Here is a 26601-nt window from a genome sequence, read left to right on the forward strand (position 1 = left end):
GAAAAATATCTTTATTTTGTAATAATAAATTTTGAGGAATGGAAATCTTATTTAATAAAAATTAAAAATTCCGCAAACGAATACTGTTGAGGCATACCATGTTCGTTATTAACTTTTCTTTTCTTAGCGACACATTTGAGGTGAAATGAGTTCGGAAGTGAAATGCCGCGATAATGGATTTCTTGTGCAATTTGAAATTGCAAAGAAATTTTTACTAAAAGCTTCGTAGAAAGTTACAGGAAAACAACCGTCACATATAATGTTGCAGCTAACAATTAAAGTCGACGTCATCACTTTTGACACCTGAGTTATTGAATTCGCCATTCTCGTTTTCTGAGAAAGGTAGCTAGTTGCATAGCGAATCAGGGTGTCACATTTTGAGCGTCGTCGTGGCAGTCGTGTTGCGACAACACCGGGAGCAGGCCATTCTTCGATTCTAAAGCTTTGTCGAGGAAATATTTTCACGCAGAAATTTCTCTCGCAAGGACGTTCGCGACGGTTTTCCTGATTTATGGTCGGGCGGGGGCCAACGACAAAAATGGGATTCCCGTTTATTCTTTGCAAAACTAAAAGCCACCCTTCCGGTTTGGGAAAGAAATAAAAATAGTTTAGTGTCTGTAAGTTTCACAAGTTGATTCATATTTTGCAAAGAAAGAAATAGGTCAGCAAAATTATTGTGCTATATAGGCAATTAGGCATATTGCACTTTTAAATTTACAATTTATTGATCATATTTAAAATTTGAATTTGATTTTTAATTACTTGATTTTTTTATTATAGAAATAAATTGTCCAAAAGTCTAACAATGTTCGCTCCATTCTACAGAAGCTGACAACATAATGTTTTCAAAGGGATAAATTTAAAAAAAAATCCCCAACTTGGAAATTAAGGCAACGGATGACAATATTTATTAGAAAAACCATTCATTTATAAATTTAAACTAACAATCTTAAAATTTAAAACTAGTGTTGGCTGGTCAGATTGGAAAGTTGAATTTGGTCAGTTGAAAAGAGTGACCTTTTTCCTCAGGTAAAGTAAACAAAAGAAATCGTGAAATTCAACACCATCAGAGGCTGTTTGGGGCATGCGAGCACAATTAAACGTGTCTGCGTTGGCGACGATTGCGAAAATCGTTCTGGCAGGTTATTAAAGCTCACTCAGCGGGACGCATTAAGCTAAGTGTGTTTGTGATGCGCGCACAATGGTCGTGCACGGCGGTAAAAAAAAAGACAGGAGGATTTCGGCGGGGCACGTGAGAGTGTTGCATTTCGCAGCTGGCGCCACACTCGAAGAATTACACTTGTCTGCGGCGGTCCTCGCCAGGGACGACTCAACGAGGGAGGGAGGAGCAGGTGAACGAAGGAAGGGAGTCCGCCGAGCAGCGCGTCCTACCGAGCCATCCAGCTCAGCAGTGCACATCTCCACGGCCAGGGACGACCTGCGTCCATCAACCCACTCGAAGCACGTGAGTATTCGAAGTATCCGAACGGACGACGTCCCCACCCCTTGACTCGAAATTTTACCCCTGTCGCTAATATATCGTTTTCTCGTTTTAATATTTTAATAATGCATATGTATTATGCAAAACGATCGCGAGAAGAGATTTCGGGCTAATTGCAGTCATTATCTTTAGAAGAGAGTGAATCCACGAAAGAGTCACAACACCTTGCTGTTGTCGTAGTAAATTTGCAAATTAATTTAATATGTTCTTTTAAGATTTTGATTTATTTTTAGTTCTTCGGCTCTTATTTTAATATTTTTTTTTGCAAAATGTTTTATCCATTCACCATTTCATTTGCCTTATTTAAAAAGACAAAATATAAAATACACGTTATATTTTATTGAATCTCGGTTGTAAAAGTCTATCAGCGGTAGAGTTATATTGAAAAGTGGGCTGATGAGAAGGCAGCCGCAGGAGCATCAACAAAACTCTTCCTTATTATGTCATGCACACATCCTCAATCCTCGGGGCTGTGACATGTGATGAGAAAATCATTCTAATTATTGCGCAACTGCCTAATTTTAAAATTATCTCGTTTAATAAAAATAAACATTCTCTTCCACAAATGTATATAAAAAATTAAACCCATTTGATAGAATGTCTGCCTTGATTATAAATGTATTCAAAAAATTAATTCGTGTAAATAAATTGCTGCAAAAGACAAGAATTGTAGCATTAAAAGTGTCAAATAATTACGCGCTGATAAATGGAAACAATTTTGCCTTATAGCCTGCCAACAAAATTAGCACCAAACATAAAATTAATATTCATCAAACGTGCAAAAATGATTCCTCAGCTGAATAAAACAGTCGCAAAAAGTGCCATCAAATGGCAATCAGACCGCGGTGCTGGCGCTATCAGCAGGAGGCAGACAATTTATGCGCACTGTTAGACATCATCTTGATGATTTTATCTTTTTCCTCGAGAGATCTTCAATTATCGCCGAAGCGTTAAACGAGTCGTAAATCGGGCGGATAAAATTAATTCTAGGCCGTTTAAAGAGCTGAATGTGAGCCGCCCGCGGCGCCGAATGTAAAAAAAAGTAACGCCATAAAATTCAGGTAGCTGCTCGCGGAATGCCGAAGATGCTGACCTCAAAGTTCAAGGCTGAGCGCGCGCATACGAATCTATCGGTGAATTACGGGCATTTGGCTAATAGAAACCGGAGAAAGGGTTCAGAACAAGCGGAGGAAAATAAAGGAAAGAAAGAAAAGGACAACGTGCACGTTTTTTTATTTTGTTTTATAATCTCATAAAAATAGGCAACAGGGTCAGCTTTCTTTTCGACCGAGTCCGCTTGGAAACTAGAATTGCGCGCGAATCAGCGTACCTCGGCGGTATTCAAATCGACTGGAGGGACCGCCGCGGGCTCGCAGATCATGCTCATAATTATTATTATTATATTGGGTGCCTGTTAATTGATTACCTTTCAGAGATGGCAATCAACGCCGTTATGATTTCTGCTTTCTGACGCATTCTGCTGCCTTTCGCATTGTGTGTTGATGTAAATGAAAGTCGATTGTGTGACGACAAAGCAGTCCGAAATTGACAAGCGGTTGCCCAATCACTCGCTTCCATTCCATTCTTGGCTTTGTATTCAAATTTTTTAATCGCGTTGCGGTGTCAAAATTGATGTCCAGGCAATCGAGTCAGCGTGTCGCACGCACGTTGTTTGACACCTTTGCTTTATTTAAAGCAACTCACCCGATTCATAAAACGAACAATTGATAAAAGTTACGAAAATTACAACATTATTGAACTAATATGAATGGATTAAACGTTTTAAAGTAACGCTGCTCAGAAAAATTGTGAAAATCCTATTTACCTTTACTTTATAAGAATCTAAAAAACTGATAAAGACTTAAAATTTTCCAAGATTGCCGTTTAAATGTGTGAGAGAATCGACTCCAAAGTTGACATGCTAAATCAATCAGTGAGCTCTTGTCTCCTTATTCAAAAATCAGGATTTTTTTCAGCAGAAGGGAATTAAACTCAAAATTGACTCACCGTCGGATAGACTGCGAACAGAGGAATCGAGTTTAAGAGAAAAAATCTTCAACAAACTGTTTGTCTTTTTCGAGTAATCGGTCAAAATCTAGAATTCAACTTTTAATTGGTCCTGAATTAATTATTGCAAATTTAAGTGATAAACCTTTTACATTACTGTCGTTTGAAGAGAATTAATCGTTGGACCTCTCCATTACAATATTTTAATCAAGGAGTTCAATATCCTAGAAAAAACTCAATTTTCTGATTTTCTAAATCACAACAGCGACTTTCCTCGCTTGTTACGGTTTTCTAAAAAAAAATATTAATGCACCAGTTGCTCAATCTCCTCTTATAGAAATTTTCTCTGAGAGAAGTCACGATACCCACCATTTAACTCTTTCCAAGGCGTTGATGAAGTTGTCACCGCGCCGTCGCCACTAATCGTAATCTCCAGGAGATGGAATTCGATTCTCCGGCTGCTCTCAAAGTTTGACACAAACTAGCTGTTGCGCGGAGATTGACCGGTAGAGTCGGAAATAAATATTATTTATACTCACTGACCCAGAAACCACTTTGAAAAGACGCGTTTTTTGTCACCAGAAGTGAAAGAAGCGAGGAATTTGAGTCGGAAGAGCAGAGAAATTGGCGAAACCAGATTAATTTGGAAATTTGCGTGTGACGAATACATATAGAAATGAACGGAGACTTGAATGCACGCTGTTGGTGCCGGTTGGCCAACCCGCCGAAGCAGCGGCGGCCGTAGGTATGGCAGAGGTCACAATTTCGCCAAATTATCCACGGACCATGCAGCAGCTGTGCCAAAATCCACGTTTTAATCAACTAACTATTAAATAGTGCGCGCGCCATTGTGATTATAGAGCCGGAGTCATCCAACTATTAACTCCTCCGAAAACAGCAGGTGCGTGAGAGGCCGCTGGGATTTTGTAACGTGTTTTATGCAAAGAAAGTAGTGGGTTATTTTCGAGAATAATATGCACTGCGTCGCTTTTTTATAACGTGCTAAGAGTGAAATATGAAAAATTCCAAGAGTGTGTGTTTGCGTTTTGCAAGCTGTAATGCAATTAATTTCAAGAGCGTAACAAAAGCATGTAAATCTATTTGTTCTTTGAGGAAGCGTCGGAGACAAGCTGGCGGTTTGCTTGGACGAGTAAGAGTATTAGCAAACTAAATGCTCGGCGAGAAGAAAAAAGAAAGGCACAAGTGTAAAGTGTGTCTTATTAAATAAGAAGTAATAACACGGTACCTTGCTTTCTTGTTTGTTTTTGTTCGAAGCATCTCGGCAGCTGATTTAGGAATATACTCACTCACACACACACACGCTCTCTACAAGAGTGAGCCTTGCTGAAAAATGGCCAATATTTACATAAACGCGTCTTTCGCTCACTCACACAAAAAACATGAAAGCCCCTTTTTCTTATTTAACACGGCTCGCGGAGAGCACGGGGGCCATAAAAGGCGCTTGTTTGCCGCAACATTATGAAAATCCACAATAAAAAAGCAATGATCATCGTCATTACTGCACCATCAAGCAGCACACGCCGATTTTTTTGCGTAATTTTTATGGAAAACGCGGGCAACAAGCCAGGGTACTTCTTTCAACAATAGCTGAAACATTTTTTTGCAGTTAAAAAATTTAATTCTTTCTTGAAAGTCTTCTTCGATCAAGTACAAGTAAAAAATGATCATGTGTGGATTGTATACATAAATAATACATTTACAATCACTCGCAGCGCAATCCTGCTGATGTGCAAATAATGTGCCCTGCATTTATGCACTTCTCTCAAGGCCTTTGATAATTTCCCTCATTGTTGAACACCGAATGAAACTCGAATTAAGTTCACCAATGAAACCAACAAATCAAGGTTCCTCTTTACAATTTGTGCCAATAACGTTTTAATTACAACAGAGCTGAAAATTTATGATCCGGCCTTTCAATGAAGCAGCACAGTGAATTTCGCAACATGCACGGACCTCTCTGCCTCCGCGTGTTCAGGAAAGAGTAACAACAACAACGCAGACAGAGAGGATTAATCACGGTGCGTGCTCCGTGTGCTCGACGATGAAATCGAGCGATATGCACGCTTAAATATTAATTACATCATAGGCAACATCTGCAGCTCCGGCGCGGCATTCAGAGCGGAACGCGCGCGCTCTACGCGTCTCTTGTGAGTCTAGTCGAGCCGACGAGTTAAATTAAAAAATGTTTTGCTTTTCGCTCCAAGAAAGAAACGCACGTTCGCCCTCAACGTGTATACTTAACTCGAATGTGGATTTCACTCTCGCTCGACGATGGTCACAATAATCAAAAGAAAACACCGTTATTAATTCAGGATGTATTTTTATTTTTGTAACGAGCCTACCTCAACGTTCCAAGTGTGTCATTTCATACTTCTTGGCAGCGGCTCGATTTTCTGCAGCACTAGCGTGTCTGGTGAATAATAAAAAAATATAGTGCATCTGTTTTATTGTCTGCGTGAGTTGCGAGTCAGATGCGGATCGTCTTCACTTTCATGTGGATATATTGCAATTGCATGCTATTATATAATGTGTCTGTTTTCTGCAATATGTGGAGCAGCACCCACACTCACACTTACACACCTCGCATACGCCGCACGCACGTCGGTTTTGTAACTGGTGCAACAATGCACATTCTCCTCTCGTTGGCACATTTACGGGTAAAAATTAAAAGGTCGGTCGTCCTTTTCCTTCATTGTATTGAAACATTAGTTTGATTTCTAGAAAAATCATTTAATTTATGTTTTGAACGAAAACAATCGTTTTTAAAAATAAATAGTTAGACTGTAAGGATATTTTGTGTGTAAAAAAGTTACCTACAAACGGAAAATTATTTATTTATTTATTTATTTATTGTATCCTCTTTGGAACGCAAAATTATTTTGAAAGGGTTATTAGATATTTAGTTACTAAATTTCAACTAAAATTTCAAGCAGGAAGAGACTTTTTCTAGGAAACTTCATGTTTTTCCAAATTTTTTACATTTTGTGGCCATAATACGTATTATTTAGCATCGGTATGTAAATAGTTGTTGTCAGGTCTACACGTATAAGTGAATCTTTGTTTTGCAAGAAAAATTAAACAATTATTAGGACGACCAATCCCTTTTTATTTATGATTGAACAGTTATATCTTTTGTTTAAATAAACAATAATATCAAAATTTGTTCTTTATAATTTGAGGCTGCAATGCAACCTTTGAAGCCAAGATCTCTAAAAATAAAAAAACGCGTCTTTATATTACCCTATAGAGAAAATTAACCAAACTGAAAATCTTCATTCGGCCTTGAGTGAAATGAGGCGAGCGCAGCACATGCATTCAAAGTGGATCTGTGCGATGCATCGAATCGGCCGGATTGCCTTCGGTAGGCAGATGTTCTCGCTTTTTATTGCGCACATTGAAATTTTGAAACGCCTGCGGAGGACGATAGATTTCTCTGCGCTCCAACAAAACTCAATTTATTTTCAAATGCGTACGTGTAAAATTAATTATTTACACAAGCACACACGCGCGGTCAATAAATTAGCGTCTCCGGTTGAAATGCACATCATTCCTTAGCGAGGAAATTTCCATTCGGCCGCATAGAAAGTAGACACATTCTCGTTTCTCAGAAGAGTGCATCGAGATCAGCTATTAGATGTGCACACTTTAGCGCTGCGAAATGCAATCTCTGCCGGGAAATGATGATGATTATTATATATATACGTGCATGCATCTCATTTGAGCGACACTAATGACTGTCCGCACTCTCGCATAGTGATCGTAAACAATTTTGACGTGCCCAGATATTGTATCATTTCCACGCCCGAGGCGGATGTGTGTTTTGTTTGACACCAACCGTGCTCGTTCCTCTCTCGAGACTCGGCTGCGATCGCGATTATAAAAATCAAACAGCCACCGGTTTCGCACTCCTCGTGTTTGTTGACACACTGTTGTTGATTCGCTCCTTTTTCGGTCAAAACGATTGTCCGGGAGAAACCGAAAGACGAAAGGGGATTTTGATTGAACCTCTCGCGTCTTCTGACGCAAAAATCAATCAGGATTGAATCAATTACGGAAACCGCAGAGACGCGTTCTGCAGTAGTGAGATGGGAACAAGTAGAAAGTTATCTACCATTTCGCCACTTATGAGTTTGACAAATGAGGGAGCAGGGATCGGAATGATTGGACAAGTGCTTTGCGTGATGTGACTGTCGTTTCATTTGCTTATTTACATCTTTTCAGAAGCAATAGTTTTTCGCGATATTGAAGCAAAATAACCACCACACAAGTTTTAGTGTTTTTCGTCTTTTCCCAAATTCATTTAATTTTTAAAGATTTGACGTTAAGAAAAATGTGGGTGAAACTTGTCGTGTAAAAAAATCCAAAATAAATGTAATACCTATGAAAATGATAACAATTCAGCAGAATGGAAAATAACCCAGAATTTTGGGTGGTAAAAGAATACAGCCCTCTATATAGAGCACCTTTTTTCTTTCAATCAATTATAACTTGCTCAGATTCACCGGGCATCCTGCAGACGTTCTTAATGAGATACGAGAAATTAAAATGCAACGCACTCTAAAGATTGCATTTCATGATAATGTCTATAAGCAAAAATTTCCCTAGTGCCCCTATAAATCCACGAAGCATGGATATCTAGCAATTAATCAACTTTTGAGTGGCACGCAATCAGATCAAAACGGCTTCATCTATAATAGAAAATACACCATATTAGATAGTTACTATTTGCTCTTGATCTAGAAAATTGATGAAAAAAAATCCGATCACAATCAAAGCGGAGATTTAGCGTGCACCGGTGAGTGGTGCAATCAAATGCATCTGAAAAACCTTGCACCAAATGCATTTGTTATTGGCCGAAGTAGGTTAGCTAGTGCATTTTCAATGCTGCTCGGCGGCGGATTATTTATAGGTTCGGCAGCAGCAGCCCCTGGGGCCACACGCAGCTCGGCGCGGAGTCAAGGTCCGGCTGAACTTGGACAAAAGTGTATGCACTCGGTGCGAATCTCATTGCTGCAATGAGCAGAGAAAGCAGCCATTTTACTTTCTCTGCTTTCTCCCCGTGCAGCAGGTCCGTCCGTCGGCCGCGTGTCCACTCGGCGGCGGCGGCGACGGCATTTCTTCGCCTGCCCCGAGAAGAAGACTCGCGCTTCTGTCTCATATGAGTGTGTCTTGTGTGTGCATCCCCGGCTGCAGCTGCAGGGAAGGAAAATAAAATGCACTCGCGCGTCTGCTCTTTCTCTCTCTCACACACGTCAGACAGGTTGAAGCCGAGAAGCACGCTAATGAGTTTTGTTTTATTGAGAGAGAAAGCAGCAGCAGCAGCAGCAGCTCGTCGTTTTGCTGCATTGACTTCTCTCCTCGCCATAAGTTTTGTTTTTATTGCGAGAGGAAAGAAAGAGCTCTGTTGTGGCGCGATTGATTTTTGAGTGTGTCGAGAGCAGGGTTGTGTGTGCATCCACGCTTTCCACGACGTTTTCACAAATACATACCAATAAGCACGTGTGTCTGTCGCCGCTGGTGTGAATAATGACTTAAGGAAACACTGCGTGTGTATGTGACACACCGACCGCAAACAGAATAATGTAGAGCTTTGTGAAAAAAGTCTACTCGCGACGCATACTTTAGCGTTTTGCGCCGCGTGCAATGTGGAATTATTCAACACTTTGAATTTCTACACCTGCCATCATTGCATATTAAAAATTCCCCTCAGCGGTGCTTCTCTCCAATAAAGTATCCGGCCAAATAGAACAAGTTTAAATTTCTTGAACTGCATATTTCACGTTGGATTGAAAGATTTGGTCTTATCAGTTTTATGGTAGACCTCCTTTCTAGTGCAAAAATTCTAGGCCACCGGATAGCAAAATTTGAATTCCTTCCCAAACCCGGGTGAAACTATTTGGCTGATTGTGAGTTTCTAAATATTTTTCTCCTCTATTGAAACGTGCGTTGAATGAAATTCAATTATGTTGCTTGGTGGGTGCAAATACAAACTTCAATCACAAAGTTGCACAAAACCACTTTTTTTATCACTGTTTGCCAAAGATGTTGCGCAAGAGGCACGAACAATAAGCACCATGCCTCATCACGAGAGATAGAAATTTCCCACGAAGATGAGCGTCATCCTCCAGTCAAAAGCTAACAGTAAGAGCAACCAACAATGCACAATATGCTCCTGCATGAACCCCGTGTACACAGAAGAGCTGTGCGAAAATCCAATCTAGCGTAAGTGCCGGCTTTAAAACCTGCTGCGCGAAATGTCAATTAGGATTATACCCTTTTTGCTCATTAAAAGCGAGCGGCGGGGACGTGAAACACAGTCAGTGGAAGGAACGTTCCCTTTCTTTCGTCTTGTGTCGTCATTATTTTAACACTAAATAATGTCTGATGGCTATTACAAAATTTAACAGAAGACTTTGATAAGCTAATTTAAAATAAATCTTTTTATCAGCCTCTATCAATAGCCTCTTCGGCCTAAACTTTTTCAAAATATTCTGCACTAAAATAATTTATAAAAATAAAATTAACAGAAAAAAAAGTTAATAATCTTTTTATATTAGTAGCTCCTGATATATGTGTGAAAGTATTAAAATCAAATTTGTGTAATTTTAAATTAATAACAATATTCATTTGAAATAATTTTTACAATCACAAATAAATTACTTATTTTGTTTCTCTAAATTATGAAAAAAAATTTTAGTGATTTGCTTTAAAAAATGTTAAAATTTGAACAACAAACTGTGTTTCATCTCTCTACGAGACGCTGGGAGCGCGTCGTAATTGGCATCGTAACTCAGACAATATTGGGTCTCGCGAATTTCTTCCGCCATACCGAGCAGATATGGATGTGCGCGATCGTTGAGCCGATCAGCGGGTGAACGCGAGCGAGTGAAAGGCCAAAGTCGTTCATCGCCTTTGCAGAGTGTTGCACGGAATTTCGGTCAAGTTCGGTTGCGGGCTGTGCTCACGGTCGGCACCTCGGCTAATTATTTACCCGGGGGCACCAAGCAGGAAGAGGGAAAAGATTGTATCTGCTGAATGCTACAAAAAGTGCTAATATATATAACGATATCCTTTTTTTCATCTTAACTGTGCCAAACACTCTTTTAGGCTGAATTGCAAATATAAATTGTACACACGCTAAGCAGACTGGAAACAAAAGCCTTATTTTTGTTCTACTCGAATATTGTTGTTAGCAAATTAAACAGTCAAAATGCAATGAATTCTTAATGCGCAGAGTTATTTTCGCTCTATTTTGACACGAAAGTCTAAAAAATTGTTGAAAAACGTTTTATATTGCTGAATATTTTCCTTTTTTCTCCTTAAAATGAATTTATGTATTGAAAAGCAAGAATATGCAATGCATGAAAAAAATGTCGGTACAAAATTTATAACATTCTTTGTTAGCTGAATCTTTCCCTCAGAAGTGACGATAAATTTAAAAAAATTTTAATCTCTCAAAATAACTATTTTTAACAAGAAAAACCACAGATAAACCTATTAAAGGTCTTACTAGGAGAATTATATTTCATATGAAAGGAGTGTTAATGTTTGTGGAACATTTTGTTACGAATTAAAATTGAAATTCAAACATATTACAATTAAATATGTTGATTATTGCCTTGCTATCTAGAACCACGTCATTTGCAAACTAGTATAATTATGGATTTCGACACAACATCGTGGAAATAAGCTCGAATACAAACAAGCCTTTGAACTAGATGCAAGGATGAATAGCGATAATCACTCAATTGCTGTAAAATTGGAGGCCGCTCACGTGATTAATTACAACTGGATGAGTGAGAGATTTTGTGTGCAACCACGAACGAGACGAGAGCAGACGGACGTCCGTGAAATTGAGGGTGACCAACCGACTATACGCACAAGAATAAAAGTCCAATGCTGAATTTTTCCGCTCTCCTTTGCTCGGCTAATAACTTTGAGCGAATTCGACCCTTGGGCGACCACCTGCGCACAGAGCAGCAGCAGCAGAGAGGGAATTAATAATAATTGGCAAGCGGCGCGCACGTGATAACCATATTGAAATATACGCCGCAATTACCGTTGAATATATGTATAATTTCTCATTGTTGGCTGCGTTGTATGCGTTCTTGATCCAGATAAAAACGGGTGCTAATCACGAAGTTAATTTGATCCGCAGACCGCGCGTCGGATTTTGCCTTGAATGGCACGTCGCGAGTTGAAAACGCAAATATTTCACGCAAGTGGGGGAGCAGGAAAATTGCTTTTTTCAGCACTTGATTATTATCGAGTATGAACGGAAAGTTATTATCTGCTCGCCACAGCATAATGAAACACTTTTTAGGCTCGCTTAACGATTCAATTTTGCCCACTGTTGCCTTGAGTTGTCATTCGCCCCGTAAATAAATGGAATTCCTTCAGACTTGCTTCTTATTAAGTTAGAGATCAAAGATTACACTGCTTTAAACGGCTTCTCCTTATTAAGTTTGATTGTGAGAGAAAGGGAAAAGGTAAATATTTGTAAGATTGGAAATCTAAACGTAATTTTAATGTTACAAATATGAACATCTGTATATTCTACAAAATTTCCATAAATTTAGTTGCTTTGTAGAGATTGAGACATGCACTATGATTAAAAACACGCCTAGCCATTGTTTTTGTTTGTGTTTTGATACAATAATCGCACGTTGACTAGTGGCCGGCAAACACATTATAACTGCAACGTCGCACGCATAATTAATTACCAACGTCTAATCTTTCTTTGTTTACAAACGGTGTCCGCTATTATTGCATCAGAAAAACGGGACAATATATTTAAAGGTGGCCGCAAGCGATTCTCTGCGGCCACCTAGCTCTAATCCTCTTGCGGTCCATTCTCGTTGTTAGGCTTTCCTCTAATGGATCACGTTAAGAGGCTTTTGATTTACATTTTCGATCTCGAGTGACGCAATCCCCGCGGCCTCCTTGACACGCTTCAGATCACACACACACTAGCCCGGCAGAGTAAAAACAGGCATTTGTCTTCTAATTTATTGGCCTCTCGATCTCATTACGAGTAAAAGTGTTGAATTTCGAATTCATTTTCATATGATACGTAAGTCTGCGAGGCATAAAATAAGCATCAGCGCGATACCTTTCCTTTCAAACCACAATTATTATATCACAAAGGACTAACTGGAAGTAACCAAACTACCGTGTATTTCCCATTCTCATTCTTTTAAGTTGTTTTAGTGATATGTAAACACATGTGACTATGTGGCTGTAATAATTAAGGTAACAAATTTCACTATAAAAATACCCCAATATTTATAATTTATACAAATTACATACAACATTAAATTTACAGTAGCAGGGACATTAATCAAACATTTTCATTCACCTGGAGTTTAAAAAATAATGTTTAAAATAGTATATATGATCAGTAAGGATAAAAATTTAATCCTTTTTCCGAAAATTAGGTTAAGAACAAAAAAACAATTATTTTTATAAGTGGTTTTGACTAATAAAAAGCAACGAGACATGCATTTATTGGAGCTATTAAAATAAATTAATTATGTACGTTTATTAAATTAGTTAAAAATGCAGCGAAAATGTAAATTGAATCCGAGCGAGTAAAACCGCATAAAAAATTGATACCAAACTGAACAATTATTTTGTGTTGCCTCAAGTCAGTTTAAATATACAAGCCAGTTTCGAATCTATATTAGCGATACAGATCTTGAAGGTGACCGCACACTTTCCCGAACGAAATAATATCGGCTGCCAGCTCGGCTCTTGCTGCTCGGAAGGAAACAACCCTGAGTTGAGTGACTCTCGCCTTTCAATGTCAACGGCACCGCTGTTAAAAAAACAAAAATGGAATCAACTGCTGCACCTTTTTTTGCATTGCGTCGCGTCACGAAATCACACTGCAATATTACATGGCATCAGTTTGCAGAGCTCTTGAGAGTCTCACGGCGTTCGCCGCATTTAGCAGGGCATAATCCTTTTGTCTGCACACACGGCCGACGGAATGCGTGCACTTGCCTGTCAAGGAGATGATTATATCATTACGTTTTAATATTTTTTCGACCTCCAGCCTGACAACTGTCGGTCCTGAACCGCAGCACGTACTTTGCTCTGCGCGATGCGAGAGGCAGATAAGTGCTCATTCAAAGACTTCTCCCACACACGCCTCTCTTTATTGCCGCGTGCATAATATTGTGTGTGCACTGCATTTCGGCTGCAGACGCTTATTCAGTCATAAAAGCAAGCACCACACCGCGATTCAGTTACCCGAAGCAATAACTCGCGGATTATTATTTGTATTTCAATTGGTGCATTATGGCGATTGCTTTAATGGCCCTCCCGTGCAATAAATAATGCTGTGAATTGTTCTTTGTTTATACTCGGCTCGCCAGGTTTAATTTCAGCAATTTGTTGATGAAAAGTGAATGTGCGTCCTGCGCATTATAAGCAGCAGAGGTTTGATTGAGTGGGTTGATCCATTTTTACGTTTTAGCTTTTTCAAATATTTGTTATAAATGCAAGGGCTTTAATAGGGAATGAAAACATTCCTATCTAAGTAGATTCATACATAATCTACCAGTTAAGTGCTGCAGTTATTTAAGATATCAATTAGATAGGTCCTAACTCAATGCTAAAATATAATTACTAAAAATGTTCATGTGATTATGATCAACCTTTGATAGTACTATAATTATCAATTTAATCGAAATGATAGTCGGCCACTATGTATCTATAGCAGATTGATAAAAATTTAGCAATGTACATATGTTCAATGAAAAGCATTTAGTTAAACGTTCCTTGAAGAACGGAATATTGTCACTAAAATTTAAATAAAAAGCAAACAACATAATTAAATAACGTATGATATGTACAAAATAAATACGTTTACATAAAAATTAATGCTTTTAAAATGTTTATAAAAATATCAATTTGTATATATAATTTAAATAAATAAAACATTTGAATTTTTTACCAATTACAATCTACTTAATGTTAAAACATTTTTTGCTGCTAATACTATTAGTTTGTATTTAACTTTTAACAAAAAGTACAGCACATTAGAAGGATGTACATGTAAATAATAACTGGATTATGTAAACTATTTTAATTGCTGTTATTTTCTTATTTAATTTAATTGTTCATGATTATTTGCTTTAAACTCGTGAATTATTAATTTTACCCAAAAATAAATAATAAATACAGGCGTTCACAACTTCATATTGAATACTTCGTATAATATTAGTTTTGTTCATCAAAGTTCAAAAAATGTTAAAATGCAATAGGCATAGGCATGCAATTCCAGCCGATTGTCAAAGTTCCCCTGTTTGATACTGATTGTTTTTACAAATAATAAAGTGGAAGGTATGGCAGGCGTCTTTTAGTGAAAAAGGTGATTGCATGGCTTGACAAAAATTCAGGATCTATTTGGGACAATTGTAAAAGATGGAATACTCTGTACAAGAGAATAATTTAGCACGGAGATATCATCCACAAAGAAGCTAGTCATCATTTGTTTTGAAATAGTTATGCCATGGATAAGATTTCCAGGAGGAAAGTAAAAACAAAATCATATTCTCTAATTTCTAAGAAAAGGCCAGTGGAAAGAAAGCATAAGCTCCAAATTCGCTTCCACGCAGATTCTCGAAAGTGGTGTCGCACAAAAAACGCGTCTCCGCGCGGGTGAACGGCGCGCTCCAAAATCGGCGCGAGCGACGAGGAAGTGGAAGCGACGAGTGAGTCAGGATGCCGATCGGGTGACCTCTGTGCTGGATGGTCCTCTCAGAAAACTAGTGAGGCAAATTGCGAGCCAATTGGTCGGCGCGCGCGGCTTTTGTTCTGGCAATGACCGTGTTTTCCAAGGCCCCGCGACTTGGACTCCCTCTGCCCGCGTATAAAGTCAGGTTCGTGCAGGCATCACCTTTATTGCAGGTGCAACTCGCGGACCTAACCCTCTTGGTAGGTGCAAGCTCCTCGAAGCATTCATACATACCTTTGCTTGTTGGTCAGTGTTGCTGCGCTCGTGCCGTGCTCTGGTGGTCTAGTCTCGCTCTCTCACTCACTCTCGCGTGTGTTTTGCCATTCTATTAATTGATTTTCCTTCGAACCTGTAAGTACAACATTTTTTAACTTGAACATTTTTTTAAATTTAAAACAATGGAAGCTATTATTGTTTTTTGTTGTTTGCATAAATCTAGAACTGTCAATTTCCTGGCAGCTTAACAATCGTGAATTTAATTATTAATAATGATTTCACTTGAAGCTTTCATCCAAGCATTTGATTTATTAGAGAGAATTGAGACTAAATCATTGCACGCGGGAAACCTTTTTCGGTAATAACTGAAGCACCGGGCATGCTCATCAAAAACCGTGCCGTATTTTTGCGCAATATTAATTGCTGTTATCGGCGTCGATAAATCTCGAGCGGGCCGTATATTATATTCAAGTCGGGCAGGCAGGGCGTGTGTTATTAGCTGCTGCAGTTGGGAAATTCGAGCTCGTCCGAGTGGAACGAAAAACGGCGGACGCTCGCCTCTGAATGGGATAAGAGCAGGGCAAGTAATAATAATTGTTAACACACATTCTCCCGGCGAGTGAGCGAGCGAGTGTGTTGCTTGGTACGTGTACGCGTGTGCGCGGCGCGCATAAGTAAAGTGTTCCACTGTTTGTAGTAATCGATTATTATGAAAAGGTTCGGAGTAAGGTCACTCGTCGGCGGCGGGACGGATGCCAGTTGGATTAGCTCAGCTTCAAATTCGCAAGAGTTGGCCGACCACACATTTGTACTACACTCTATTTGTCACCCTGGTTTGGAGCGAAAAAGAAAGTGTCGGCTCATTAATATTGCGCCTATTGATAAACGCGCCTTGCGTCACCTTCGGGTGTATGTGAGTGGACTTTTAATACCACTTTCAATTTCAATTTGCTGCTTTATCGGCCGTGTGCACTCTACTTTCCGCTTTTCGGCTTGTTTATTATTTGTTTGTTTGTTTGCTCCCTTCGTGCAGCATTTGCTGAAGCTGCGAAGCGGTTCAATTAGCGAGGAAGTAGCTCGCCTGCGCCGCCTATTGTGTGGTAATTGGAGAAAGAAAAGCAGCTATAATGCTCTCCGTGACTTGCACGTTTTATTCTCTCTCGGCCGGAATGAGAAAAAAAATGAATATTGCACCGCTTCCTCGCTACGCAGAATAACTTGGCTCGAAAAATCCGCGACTTATGCAATGCCATTCAATCTAGAGGTGGAAATTAGGTTAGCATCTCGGCTAAATTACGGTTTCTTTGACATCTTCAGCATTCCTTAGAATGATAACATTGCAGCATTGAAACAGAAATTAACTAAGTGGTTTTTGCAAATTTATTCATAATTACTAATTGAAACAAGCACGCAAATTCACAAGAGAAATTGCAAACGTAACGTACAATCACGCGAGTGCCAAACCATCAATTTTGGGGAGATTTCGACGAGCGGTGTAATTGAAATCCTCAAATTAGTCGATCCCTTTCACGTTTTGTGTGTAATGGTAGCAGCAAGTCTCGTCATTACCCGCGTTTTTGCAGCGTAACGATTTAATAAACGCATTCCCAGCGCCAGAAGAGTTGCCTAAAATCTCTCGCGGCTCGTCATCACGGCTGGCGTCGCGACTTAACGAGCCGATGACATAACTGCGCCGCGGAGTCGCACGCGCGCGGCAAAAAGCCGGTAGACGGAACTGCCGCGGTTTCGTCAAAAATGCAGAAGGTCGGATGACGGCGCGCAGGAAAATCCAGTGCAAGCGGATCGATCTGCTCGCAAACACGTAAATGCGAATTGGGTCACGTTCACGACCTTGGGCGGTGGCAAGGCTGCCGCCGCCGAGTGGTCCGCTCCCCTCAGGGCACTCAATCTGCCTTCTCTTTCAAGGGCACCATCTCATCCGTCAATGGACGCGATTCCGGGTTCAATTCACCCTTAAAGGACACCGGAGACGGCCTTTCACTTTCGTTGCCCTCAGGGTTTCCCTTGCTTCAGGTCGAAAAGCAGGAGATGGATTTAATAGTAATAGTGCAATTATCGATATTTGCAAGGATGCATAGTTGTTTAAGAAAATTTACGACCGCAATTATCAATGAGAGAGTCATATCCTTATTCTAAAGGCTGAACACCTTTTATATTTTAAGAAAGCAGCGCCAGTGTCGCTTTTGTGCTTTTTTTTTGTTTTTATGGAGTAAATTTTACGATGGATTTGTTTTGATCTTACAAATAGCTCGCATTGTTAGTTGAATCCGTTAAGAGTAAAATCATTTCTTTATTTTAATGAGCAAGTCGAACTTCATTAAAAATAAGGAAATTAATTTACAATCAGCATCAAGCAAACTTGATAATTTTCCACAAGAATATTGATTGCGGGAAACTCTGGATTGAAATGTGAACATTCCTAGTACAAAAGATTTGATCTGCTGTCGATTTCTATAAGCCTGAAACTCTTACCTTCGCATTGAGATAACTGGGAAAATTAAATTTGATAATTTTTTAACTTTGATGTCTCCAGTGCTTGCATTTAGAGCACCAAAACTGTTACATGATTTGAGAAGGAATCGCAATCAATGCGGTATTGAATTAATAACACATTGAATATCATGGATCAACCGCAGATTTCATTTGCTTTTTGTATGCTGTAATACTCCTCATTTTTTTACATTTTATTTTTTTAAGAAATTAGAAAGCCCATATAATTCAAGTCATTTTTTAACCTCTGCTCAGCACTTCACATGAGCACACCGGGTGCCAATAACACCGCCGAGCAGATAAAATACGGCCCGAGTGGCCGCAGAGGAGCTTGGGCCCAATGTGGCTTTCTTTTCGCCTCCCCGCACGGAGGTCTTTGATTGAAAGCAAGTGGCGAGTCGGCACCGGTGCGCCTCCCAGCCCGTTGAGCTGTTTGAGCATTTCAATCACTTGATTAACCACCTTTTTACCATCTCGGACAGTGTATATAATATATCCCCAAAATACTCAAATATCTCTTGTCATGACACACCAAGGAATGCCTGGACAATGCGGACCAACGGGATGGTATAAAAATTTGTTTGCCGAGTATTTTCTATTTAAATAGCCCTCACATATCGGCATTTTGATACATTTTTATAAATATTTGTATTACAATTCAACCATTTCTAATCCAAAAATGTTCGTTGTCGACAGAAAAATGAAACAAACGACAGTGCTGCTGGTGCTGGGCGCTTTGGCCGCCGCTCACGCACAGACCTACTACTTCCCCGGCGCCCTGGTGCCCCCTCCGATCCCGGCGTCGAGATCCATCGGCGGCTTCCCCGTGTCGCGGCCCATCCAGTTCGCTCGCGCCCCTGAGGTGCAGCGCACGCCGCACCACTCCGTGGTGAGCGCCGCCGAGGAGGAATCCTTCCTGCCCGAGCAGTACAAGAACCCGTTCTACAAGAACCCCAGGATCGCGCAGGCGCTGGCCAAGGAGAGCTGGAAGCTGAACGGCGAGGAGATGGTGTACCAGAGGGAGGCTGAGAAGATCCCCCGCCAGAAGGTCTTCTCGATCCTCAAGCAGGCCGGTTTCATCTAAGGACCACGACTGCCATGCCCCCTGACCCGCCCCTGTTCATCTCGTGGGTGTCGTTAGCCCCAGTGCCAAAAATTATTGTGTTTTTTTTCGTCTCACTTTTGTCCCATTGTCAGAAGAAGCACCCACGATGCACTGATTTTTACTTTAATTAATAATGAGAACGAATATGCGGCTAGAAAACGATATTTTGCAGACAGCAGCGGTGTTTTTTGTCCAGAAAATTCTCACGAGGCTGCTGAAATTTGACAAAAACCAAATCAAGCTCAAGTGGAGACACGACGAAGAGAAGCTTGCATCAAAATATTATTTTTTATACACGAGAACGTTGATAATTTTATAATACGATTATTTATTCTCTCCTTTCTGCTGTTCACAACACAGGACCAGAGATGACTCGGTTTCGACACACTACGCACACACGCGATCGAGCTCACTTGTAACGGTTCTGAAGCTAATGAAGTTTACCTTTATCCCCATCGGCGTATCACTAAAATTACACACACTGCTCCTTCTTTTTAGTGGTGTAAATACATTTTCATAAATACTTTTAAGCAAATGGATATGTGTGCTCTGTGCGTGTATAAATGTAAATAAACTTCGTTTTTTAGAGGAATTTCAAGCTGCCTTTTCCTTCATCTTTTTATGTGCCCAACCGTTTAGTAAGTTGTCGTTTTTTTTTGTCTCGAGAGGTGAAACGCATTGAACGAGCTGAGTCCTTGTAAAATTAGGAGATGGAACTGTCTTATTTAAAATATTTAGGATGGTCAAGGTTTCCTAAAATTCATCCTTGCATTTGAGATCTTTGAAATTAAAAAGAATTAACGGCGTTCCTCCTGAAATCTAAATTTGTCCTCATGTCGCACTCTGATTAGTAACAGAAACGTGAGTAAATTCTATCAGTCGAAACGAGTTCTTAAATTTCCACCTTATATATTGAATCAAATATTTTTTAATGATTGCGTCAAGCACCAGGAACCTTAATTTCAAGGCAAACTAAATATCTCAAGTGAAATGCCTTAACGAACTGGTTGTAATATTATCAGTGATTGTTCTCAAGGGTAGCAAAGGAATGTGCTGAATGTTGCTGCTCGTGCACCCACAGGATTGTAGGACACACACACAGACAGCACTTCTTGGCACGAGCTGCTACCATCCTCGAGAAATTTGCGTGGGCAGCGGACTACAAAAATCTCCCCACCACGTGTGTGTGTGTGCAACTGTTTACAAGCTTCTCGCACTCGGACACGAAAATTTGGAACGACCTTGCCGCAGCGAATCTGCAAATCATCTGCAATTAGTTTTCGAGCCGCTAATCTGTGTTTACAGGCAAACGCTGGCCTCTATGCAGGGCAGCTTATATAATCAATTTGTGAACTAGCTGCACAATTTTTCAAAAAGTCTCGGTGCTCATCGCAATAAAAATATCATTCCGTGCCGCCTTTCACCGCGCGTATTTATTATACACGCCGACTGTGTGTTGTGCTGCGTGTGTTTATTATGGGTATTTGCATCTCCGCGCGCGCCGAGAGCAACGACGAGTACTTTCACATTTCATATTCAGCAAAACAGAAAACACTTTCACGGGTGATCAGTCAGCTAATCGATAATGACCAAGATCGGCAAAGTGCGCCGACCCTCTTTTCTCATTATCTGATATTTGGCACGCAAAACCTTTAATCAAAGGTTCCACAAATTCGCCTGTATACTCGAAACTTTTCTCTCTTGTTTTCATTTCACCTGCATAGCTCAAGAGACACAGCATTTCATTTAGTATCTCCTGGAATGACTGAAGTGCATTATAATTGACACAAATTGTTGGGTAGTGATCCCTATTAGTAATTTCTAACCGCGGAAAAATAAATATTTATGTTCTAGTTTGTGGCGAATTTAGGTATTGAACCCTAACGAAGTCGTTTTTACATGATGAATTGAATCCGGACATTTTCCTCCAAGCTAAAAATGTCACCTTCCTTGAATTGCTAGTTCCGGTTTCTGCCTGAAGCCCTATTTCATGTACATTAAAATTTTCATGATTCGAAATATCACATCATTATGTAAACTGCAAGCAAAAATTTGATTGTTCATGAAGAGCTTTGGGCAGAAACCAAAACTATAGCATGAAGAGTTTGTTAGTTTCAAGAAAACTTTCAGTAAATTCAATTCATCTCTATAATATTGATATTGTATGATTATGTGATTAAATGTTGAAGAATTCAGATATGTGGACAAAAAATAAAAAAATAAAAATAAATAAATAAAATAAAAATATGAAATTTGAATATTTAATTTAAATTAAACACAACGCATACATTTCACTCTCACTTATATTGTTCTAGATCTCCATTGCGAAGTTATTAGAACCGATCAAAAAATAATAAATAAATATAAAGAAACTATCAAACACAGAATGATTATTATTATTTTAAAAATTTCACAGCATGATTTTTCAAAAAAAATGTTAATTTGGCTTATCCAAGCCAGCTTTTTTTAACTTCGCAATTAAGTGTCTAGAATCTATGCAACCAGCGACACACGTTTGTCTTTCCGGTTGTATAAGCTGCTGTAAGTGCGGTTGTGAAAAACGCACTAAAATTAGTCACGTTTGGTTTTTAATGGGGAAAATGATCAGGTAATAATTATTTGGAATAATCAAGTGTTTATACGGTCCAAATAATTCCTAATAACTCCCAAAAATAACTGCAAGCATTTTTTTTATTTAATTAGGTTTTAAAATTCAATCTTTTTACATGATGTATGCAACGAGCACAACGTGAATGGAAAGCAGGTTGCCTAGCTTCAATCACTTGTCTAAAATGAAATTTATTTCCTCGATTCAATGTGATTTGGTGATTTATGAATATCTTGTGCTGAAAAATAGATGCTTGAAAATTATGAAAAATTTATTGGGCGTCCTATAAAATATTAAAGAATGTTTTTAATCCAATCGTGTGATACAAATTTAAATTAATTTCAAAGCTTGCCTTTGCTTTAACAACAGTTAAATACATTTTTGACAATTTTGTGTTCGAATGTTAAATTCCCAAAGCATCGTTAGAATCATTCGTTATTTTGAGTCGTAGTATTGGGTGAGTGCGAATTAGCTTAACCAGGCCTCAACTTTTCAATAAATTTAAGGTAACAGTCGAGGCAACGCGCCTAATTCACAATCAGAACGATACCCATTTTTTAAACGGTAAAAAAGTGCTTTTTAAATTTTAGTGTCCACGCGACTGCGGTGGTCAGACGTTTTTTGTCGCAAAGGGGATAGGCTCTATCTCACATGTGTGCAAAGCCCGTGGGGGCTCACTTTCTATCTAAAAATATACGTCCGTATTTACTGACGAGAGTTAACTTAAAATAGCCTCTAAGCATTGCAGTGCGTTCAGCCGACGGCAACATTTGGTTCCTGTGACTATCTGTCTCGTTTTGCTTTTTTGGCCACAAATCTTCTGACGTTTCCTGCTCCAAGGTGAGGAAATCCATGATGGAATATCGGAAACTAAAATTTGAGCGTATTAACTGTCCGTTTAAACATTGAGGGAGTATACTCACGGGGAAAATTAGTCCCACGTGAGAGCAAACTAGAGTAATGGCGGCCTCTTCTTTTTACCTGCTACGCGTGATTATGATGATGATCTATCATTCGTTTATGACGGACGCAGGTATAAATAAGATTAAATAAATGCGGTTCAATTATTTTGCCAAATTTAGTATTTTTAAGATTTCTCATTTTTTTCACTAAAAACTTCATTTAATCAGTGTTTAAGGGGATCTTGTTAGATTTATTTTAAATTTTGCCATGCGAACAATGAGTAAACGGAAACCGTATCCTAACAATTTTTAACGTCAAGGTGAATTCTTCATTGAATGGAATTAGTTTCGCGGGCTGGAGTGTTTGATTGGAGGCACGATTCTGCGTCGACCAACCAGCGCTCAGCACAGCTGCCCGCTTCAAAAGTAAACAAATATAGGCAACTGGGTGTGCAGCTTCGAATGTTTTGTTCATATTTTTAATTTCTAAGCAGAAGTTAGGTAAGGATTTTGTTTTCGAGTGTATTTCTGGCAAGCTAAATCGTTAAAAACACGGAGTAAAAAATAAATCTTGGAATTCCTTCACGATTTTGCAGATTAAACTCAACCTACACGCTTGAGGGATTGCAGCTGTCCGAGAATTTAGCGCTTTTGATCCGTTTTTGAGATGGAAAATGTTGAAGAAGCAGGCGTCAACGGTGACTTGAAAAACGGAGAAGATGCAGCTAAGAAAGTAAGAGACTCCAAAATTATTTTACGAATTTTTTCTTTTAATTCGCTGTGTTCTTTTTGCTGGTTGCCATGGAAATGGGTTCAATGTTGAACAAAGTTGTTTCAATGTCTCTAGGACAGTCGTAGCAAGTGTGGAAAATACCGAAATGGCAAGGAATCCGTGTCCAAGAAGCAGTCAAAAGCCAAGCCTGAAGATGAAAATAAAAGTCTTGAGGAGTTGAAAAGGTCGTTAAATTCTGTGACTTCAGCAGAGGAGAAAATCACCCTCCTCTGTGAGAAATACGCAGATCTACTTGAAGACAACAGAAAACTTGCCGTGCGTACAGTCACAATTTTAGTTAGAATAATTTATTTAAGTCAATTTTTAATTTTAGTTAGCACTGAAGCAAAGTGAGAAAAGAGCTCTTGTTTTGCAAGCCGAGAAGGAGCAAGCGCAGAATGAAAGTTCCAAAGTGATTTTGACCAAAGGCCGCCTGGAGAATCTTTGCAGAGAGCTACAGAGACAGAACAAGACCATTAAAGTAGGGCGTTCAGTTTTGTGAGTACTCTCTAATTAAAAAAATCATTACAGGAAGAGAGTTTGGCTCGCATCCGGGAAGAAGAGGAGAAACGCAAGGAACTGTCCACCCGTTTCAATGTGACTCTCAACGAAATCAATTCCTTGATGCAAACAAACGCTGAGAAAAACAACCAGCTCAGAGAGGAGAACAAAGCTTTGACAGACAAGTTTAAAATCATCTGCGAGCAATATGAAATGAGGGAATTGGTAATATTCACATGGATGTTTTTGTTGTTGTTAATAAAAGTAATGCTTTATGAAAATTTAGCAAGTTGAGAAGTTGATGAAGCAAAATCAGCTAGAGACCAAACTATCAGAAACCAAATTGGCCAAAGTCCAGGTTGAACTGATGCAGGAAAAGGAACTGCTTTTGAGGGTAAGCAAAAATTAATAAAAGTAAACAATCAAACGTCTGCAAAACTTAAAACTCCCTATCAAAGTTAAAAGTATAAATTTTTATTTAGGAGCTTAGCAACTATCAACAACAGTTGAAGCAAACCGCTGAGAATGAAGACGTGCTTCGGGGTCAGATCAGAATGTACTCAGACAAGTATGAGGAGTTCCAACAGGCGCTGGCCAAAAGTAATGAAGTGTTCGTCAACTTCAAGGCAGAAATGGACAAAGTAAGACTTAATTTTAAAAATCTTAATAAAAGCTGACTGATGGGACTTTCAGATGTCAAAGAAAATAATTAAGCTGGAGAAGGAGACGTCATCTTGGAAGCTGCGTTGGGAGAAGAGCCACAATGCCTTGATCGACATGATTGCAGACAAACAGCAGAGGGACGAGGAGCTGGTGCTTGCTGGTAAACAGGTGTCTCAGCTGCAGCGACTCTGCCGTACTTTGCAAGAGGAGCGGAGCAAGCATATCTCCAAATTGAGAGAATGTAAGTTGATTGATCAACATAATTGGTCTATAATTGAAGATCAAGTCATGTGCGATTCACAGGGTTGCAAAAAACAATTTTTATTAAATGCAATGTACTGATAAAAACGTTTTCTCAACTTTCCCCAGTTTCTTGCTGGAATAATTCTTCGACAAAACTTGGTTTACCAGTCAAATCGATTTTTGTTTCATTTTGAGAAATCCATTTATTTTGTTTGAAAGCAAAACATTTTATTTTATGTTAAACACAGTTTCAATCTATCAGGTGATTTTATATGAACTATTTTTATGGTTTACAAATTTCAGGATAAAAGAAACAGTACTAAAACCAACAAAATTACTGAAACTATAATAACTCTAATTTTCTTACTCACATTCTTTGCTTTTTCATACTAAATTTATTGCATAACGAAATAATTGTTTTTAATGAAGATGTTACAATCACTTGTAATTGAGGCAATAGCAAAATTGGCAAGCATCTTGCCCCCGTGGGAAGAGTTCTTAAGCTGCATTATCGCGCTTTGCCTCAATTACAAGTGATCACAACAAATAACACATTTATCTTTTGAAAAGGGCTTTATTTTATTATAAATTTTCATCCTAAAACAAGTAATGCTGTTTGTTCAAATTTGTCTGTTTCATATTGAAAATTTTACACAAAATTATGCTGTTTTTTATTTTGCAGATGATGAAGATGCTGGTAAATCTCAGCCTGCTATCATGAAGAAGGAGGAAATTGACGCCTTGCTGGAGAGGCAGCCCAAAGCCCCAATGCCATTGCCTGTGATTGATCCAGTTCCTATCATTGATGATGATGGAGAAATTAACTTTGATCCTCCTGCGGAAAATAGTTCCAACGAAACAGCTGCAGCGATTGACACTGTAACTGTAGACAGTGAACAGACTGAAAAGTACGTAATGACATATCTAAATAAGTGATGCTCTATCCGTTTAAATCGCTCTGAATTTAAGTTTATTATAAGAAACCAAGCTTATAAGAAACCAAAGTGTCCCCCAGTAGGAGGCAGTTACAAAAGCTGGTTCTTTTCTCGACTGGGTTTCCTCCATTGAGGCTTGTGGACACATGTTATTCGCTCAACATGTTTTTCCCACTAGTCCATTTGGAAAGAGATAAACCGATTAGAAAAAACATTTTTTTAGGGAAATACTTGCCTAAAATGTTTTTAGAAAAATTCCCGTTAGTTCCATTATCAGATAGCACATCACTAACAATTTAATTAATCATTATGGCCCAATTTTGCAGAAAAAACAGTATTGACGAAGTCACTGTTAGCACAAACGGCTCTGCAAGTGCCTCAACTTTGAACGACCCTGTGCCTGAAGCTGTTGTTGATAAGCCTGCTCCTGAGAAAACCAACAAACAATCCACACCTACCCCAGAAAAGAAGAAAGCTAAGGTTGTTTCTATATTTTTAAATTGAACGCGACATAAAAGTCGATATTTTAATTCACAGGAAGGAGGCCGCAAGAAGAAGAAATAGATTATACCGCTGATATTTGAAAGAAGTTTTTGCACCACAGTTTCATCTCTCAACCTCTGAAATAATTTAGTATTTTATTTATTCAGACCACAATCCCACCCGATTTACCTGTCCTTGTTTGACATTTAAATGCTATCTGTATTTTGAGTTTCTCGTGGCGTGCTCTATATGGTTAACTAAAATGTTGGGAACAGCGAGAAGTCCATGTTTAGTGAATTGTTTGAAGCGAATATTTTGTACTTTTAGCCTAACCAGCGTTTTTTCATAAAAGCGTCGAAATAAAAATTTCACGAAAAATCTCACTTGGAA

The 26601-nt window shown here is 39.0% G+C and overlaps 2 protein-coding genes across 5 annotated transcripts; both read left to right on the top strand.

Moving 5' to 3' along the window:
* Positions 1–1313: 1313 nt before the first annotated feature.
* Positions 1314–19696, top strand: LOC135938176 (uncharacterized). Of its 3 annotated transcripts, none has more exons than XM_065481755.1 (2): positions 1314–1465; positions 18696–19696. In XM_065481755.1, exon 2 carries the CDS (start codon positions 18700–18702, stop codon positions 19081–19083), a length of 384 nt encoding a protein of 127 aa, XP_065337827.1. In that variant the 5' UTR covers positions 1314–1465; positions 18696–18699; the 3' UTR covers positions 19084–19696. The 3 variants fall into 3 exon arrangements, with proteins under 3 accessions (XP_065337827.1, XP_065337837.1, XP_065337845.1); XM_065481765.1 differs by lacking the exon at positions 1314–1465 and adding an exon at positions 15376–15472; XM_065481773.1 differs by lacking the exon at positions 1314–1465 and adding an exon at positions 15490–15623.
* Positions 19697–22394: 2698 nt separating this feature from the next.
* On the top strand, positions 22395–26601 carry LOC135938162 (beta-taxilin). Of its 2 annotated transcripts, none has more exons than XM_065481737.1 (11): positions 22395–22552; positions 23211–23347; positions 23462–23662; positions 23721–23867; positions 23918–24112; positions 24174–24281; positions 24370–24528; positions 24581–24791; positions 25476–25701; positions 26055–26208; positions 26266–26601. In XM_065481737.1, the coding sequence occupies exons 2-11, from the start codon at positions 23282–23284 to the stop codon at positions 26290–26292; spliced, it is 1494 nt and encodes a 497-aa protein (XP_065337809.1). In that variant the 5' UTR covers positions 22395–22552; positions 23211–23281; the 3' UTR covers positions 26293–26601. The 2 variants fall into 2 exon arrangements, with proteins under 2 accessions (XP_065337809.1, XP_065337816.1); XM_065481744.1 differs by lacking the exon at positions 22395–22552 and adding an exon at positions 22881–23115.

This window comes from Cloeon dipterum, chromosome 1, assembly GCF_949628265.1.
Source record: "Cloeon dipterum chromosome 1, ieCloDipt1.1, whole genome shotgun sequence".
NCBI classification, from domain to species: Eukaryota; Metazoa; Arthropoda; class Insecta; order Ephemeroptera; family Baetidae; genus Cloeon; species Cloeon dipterum.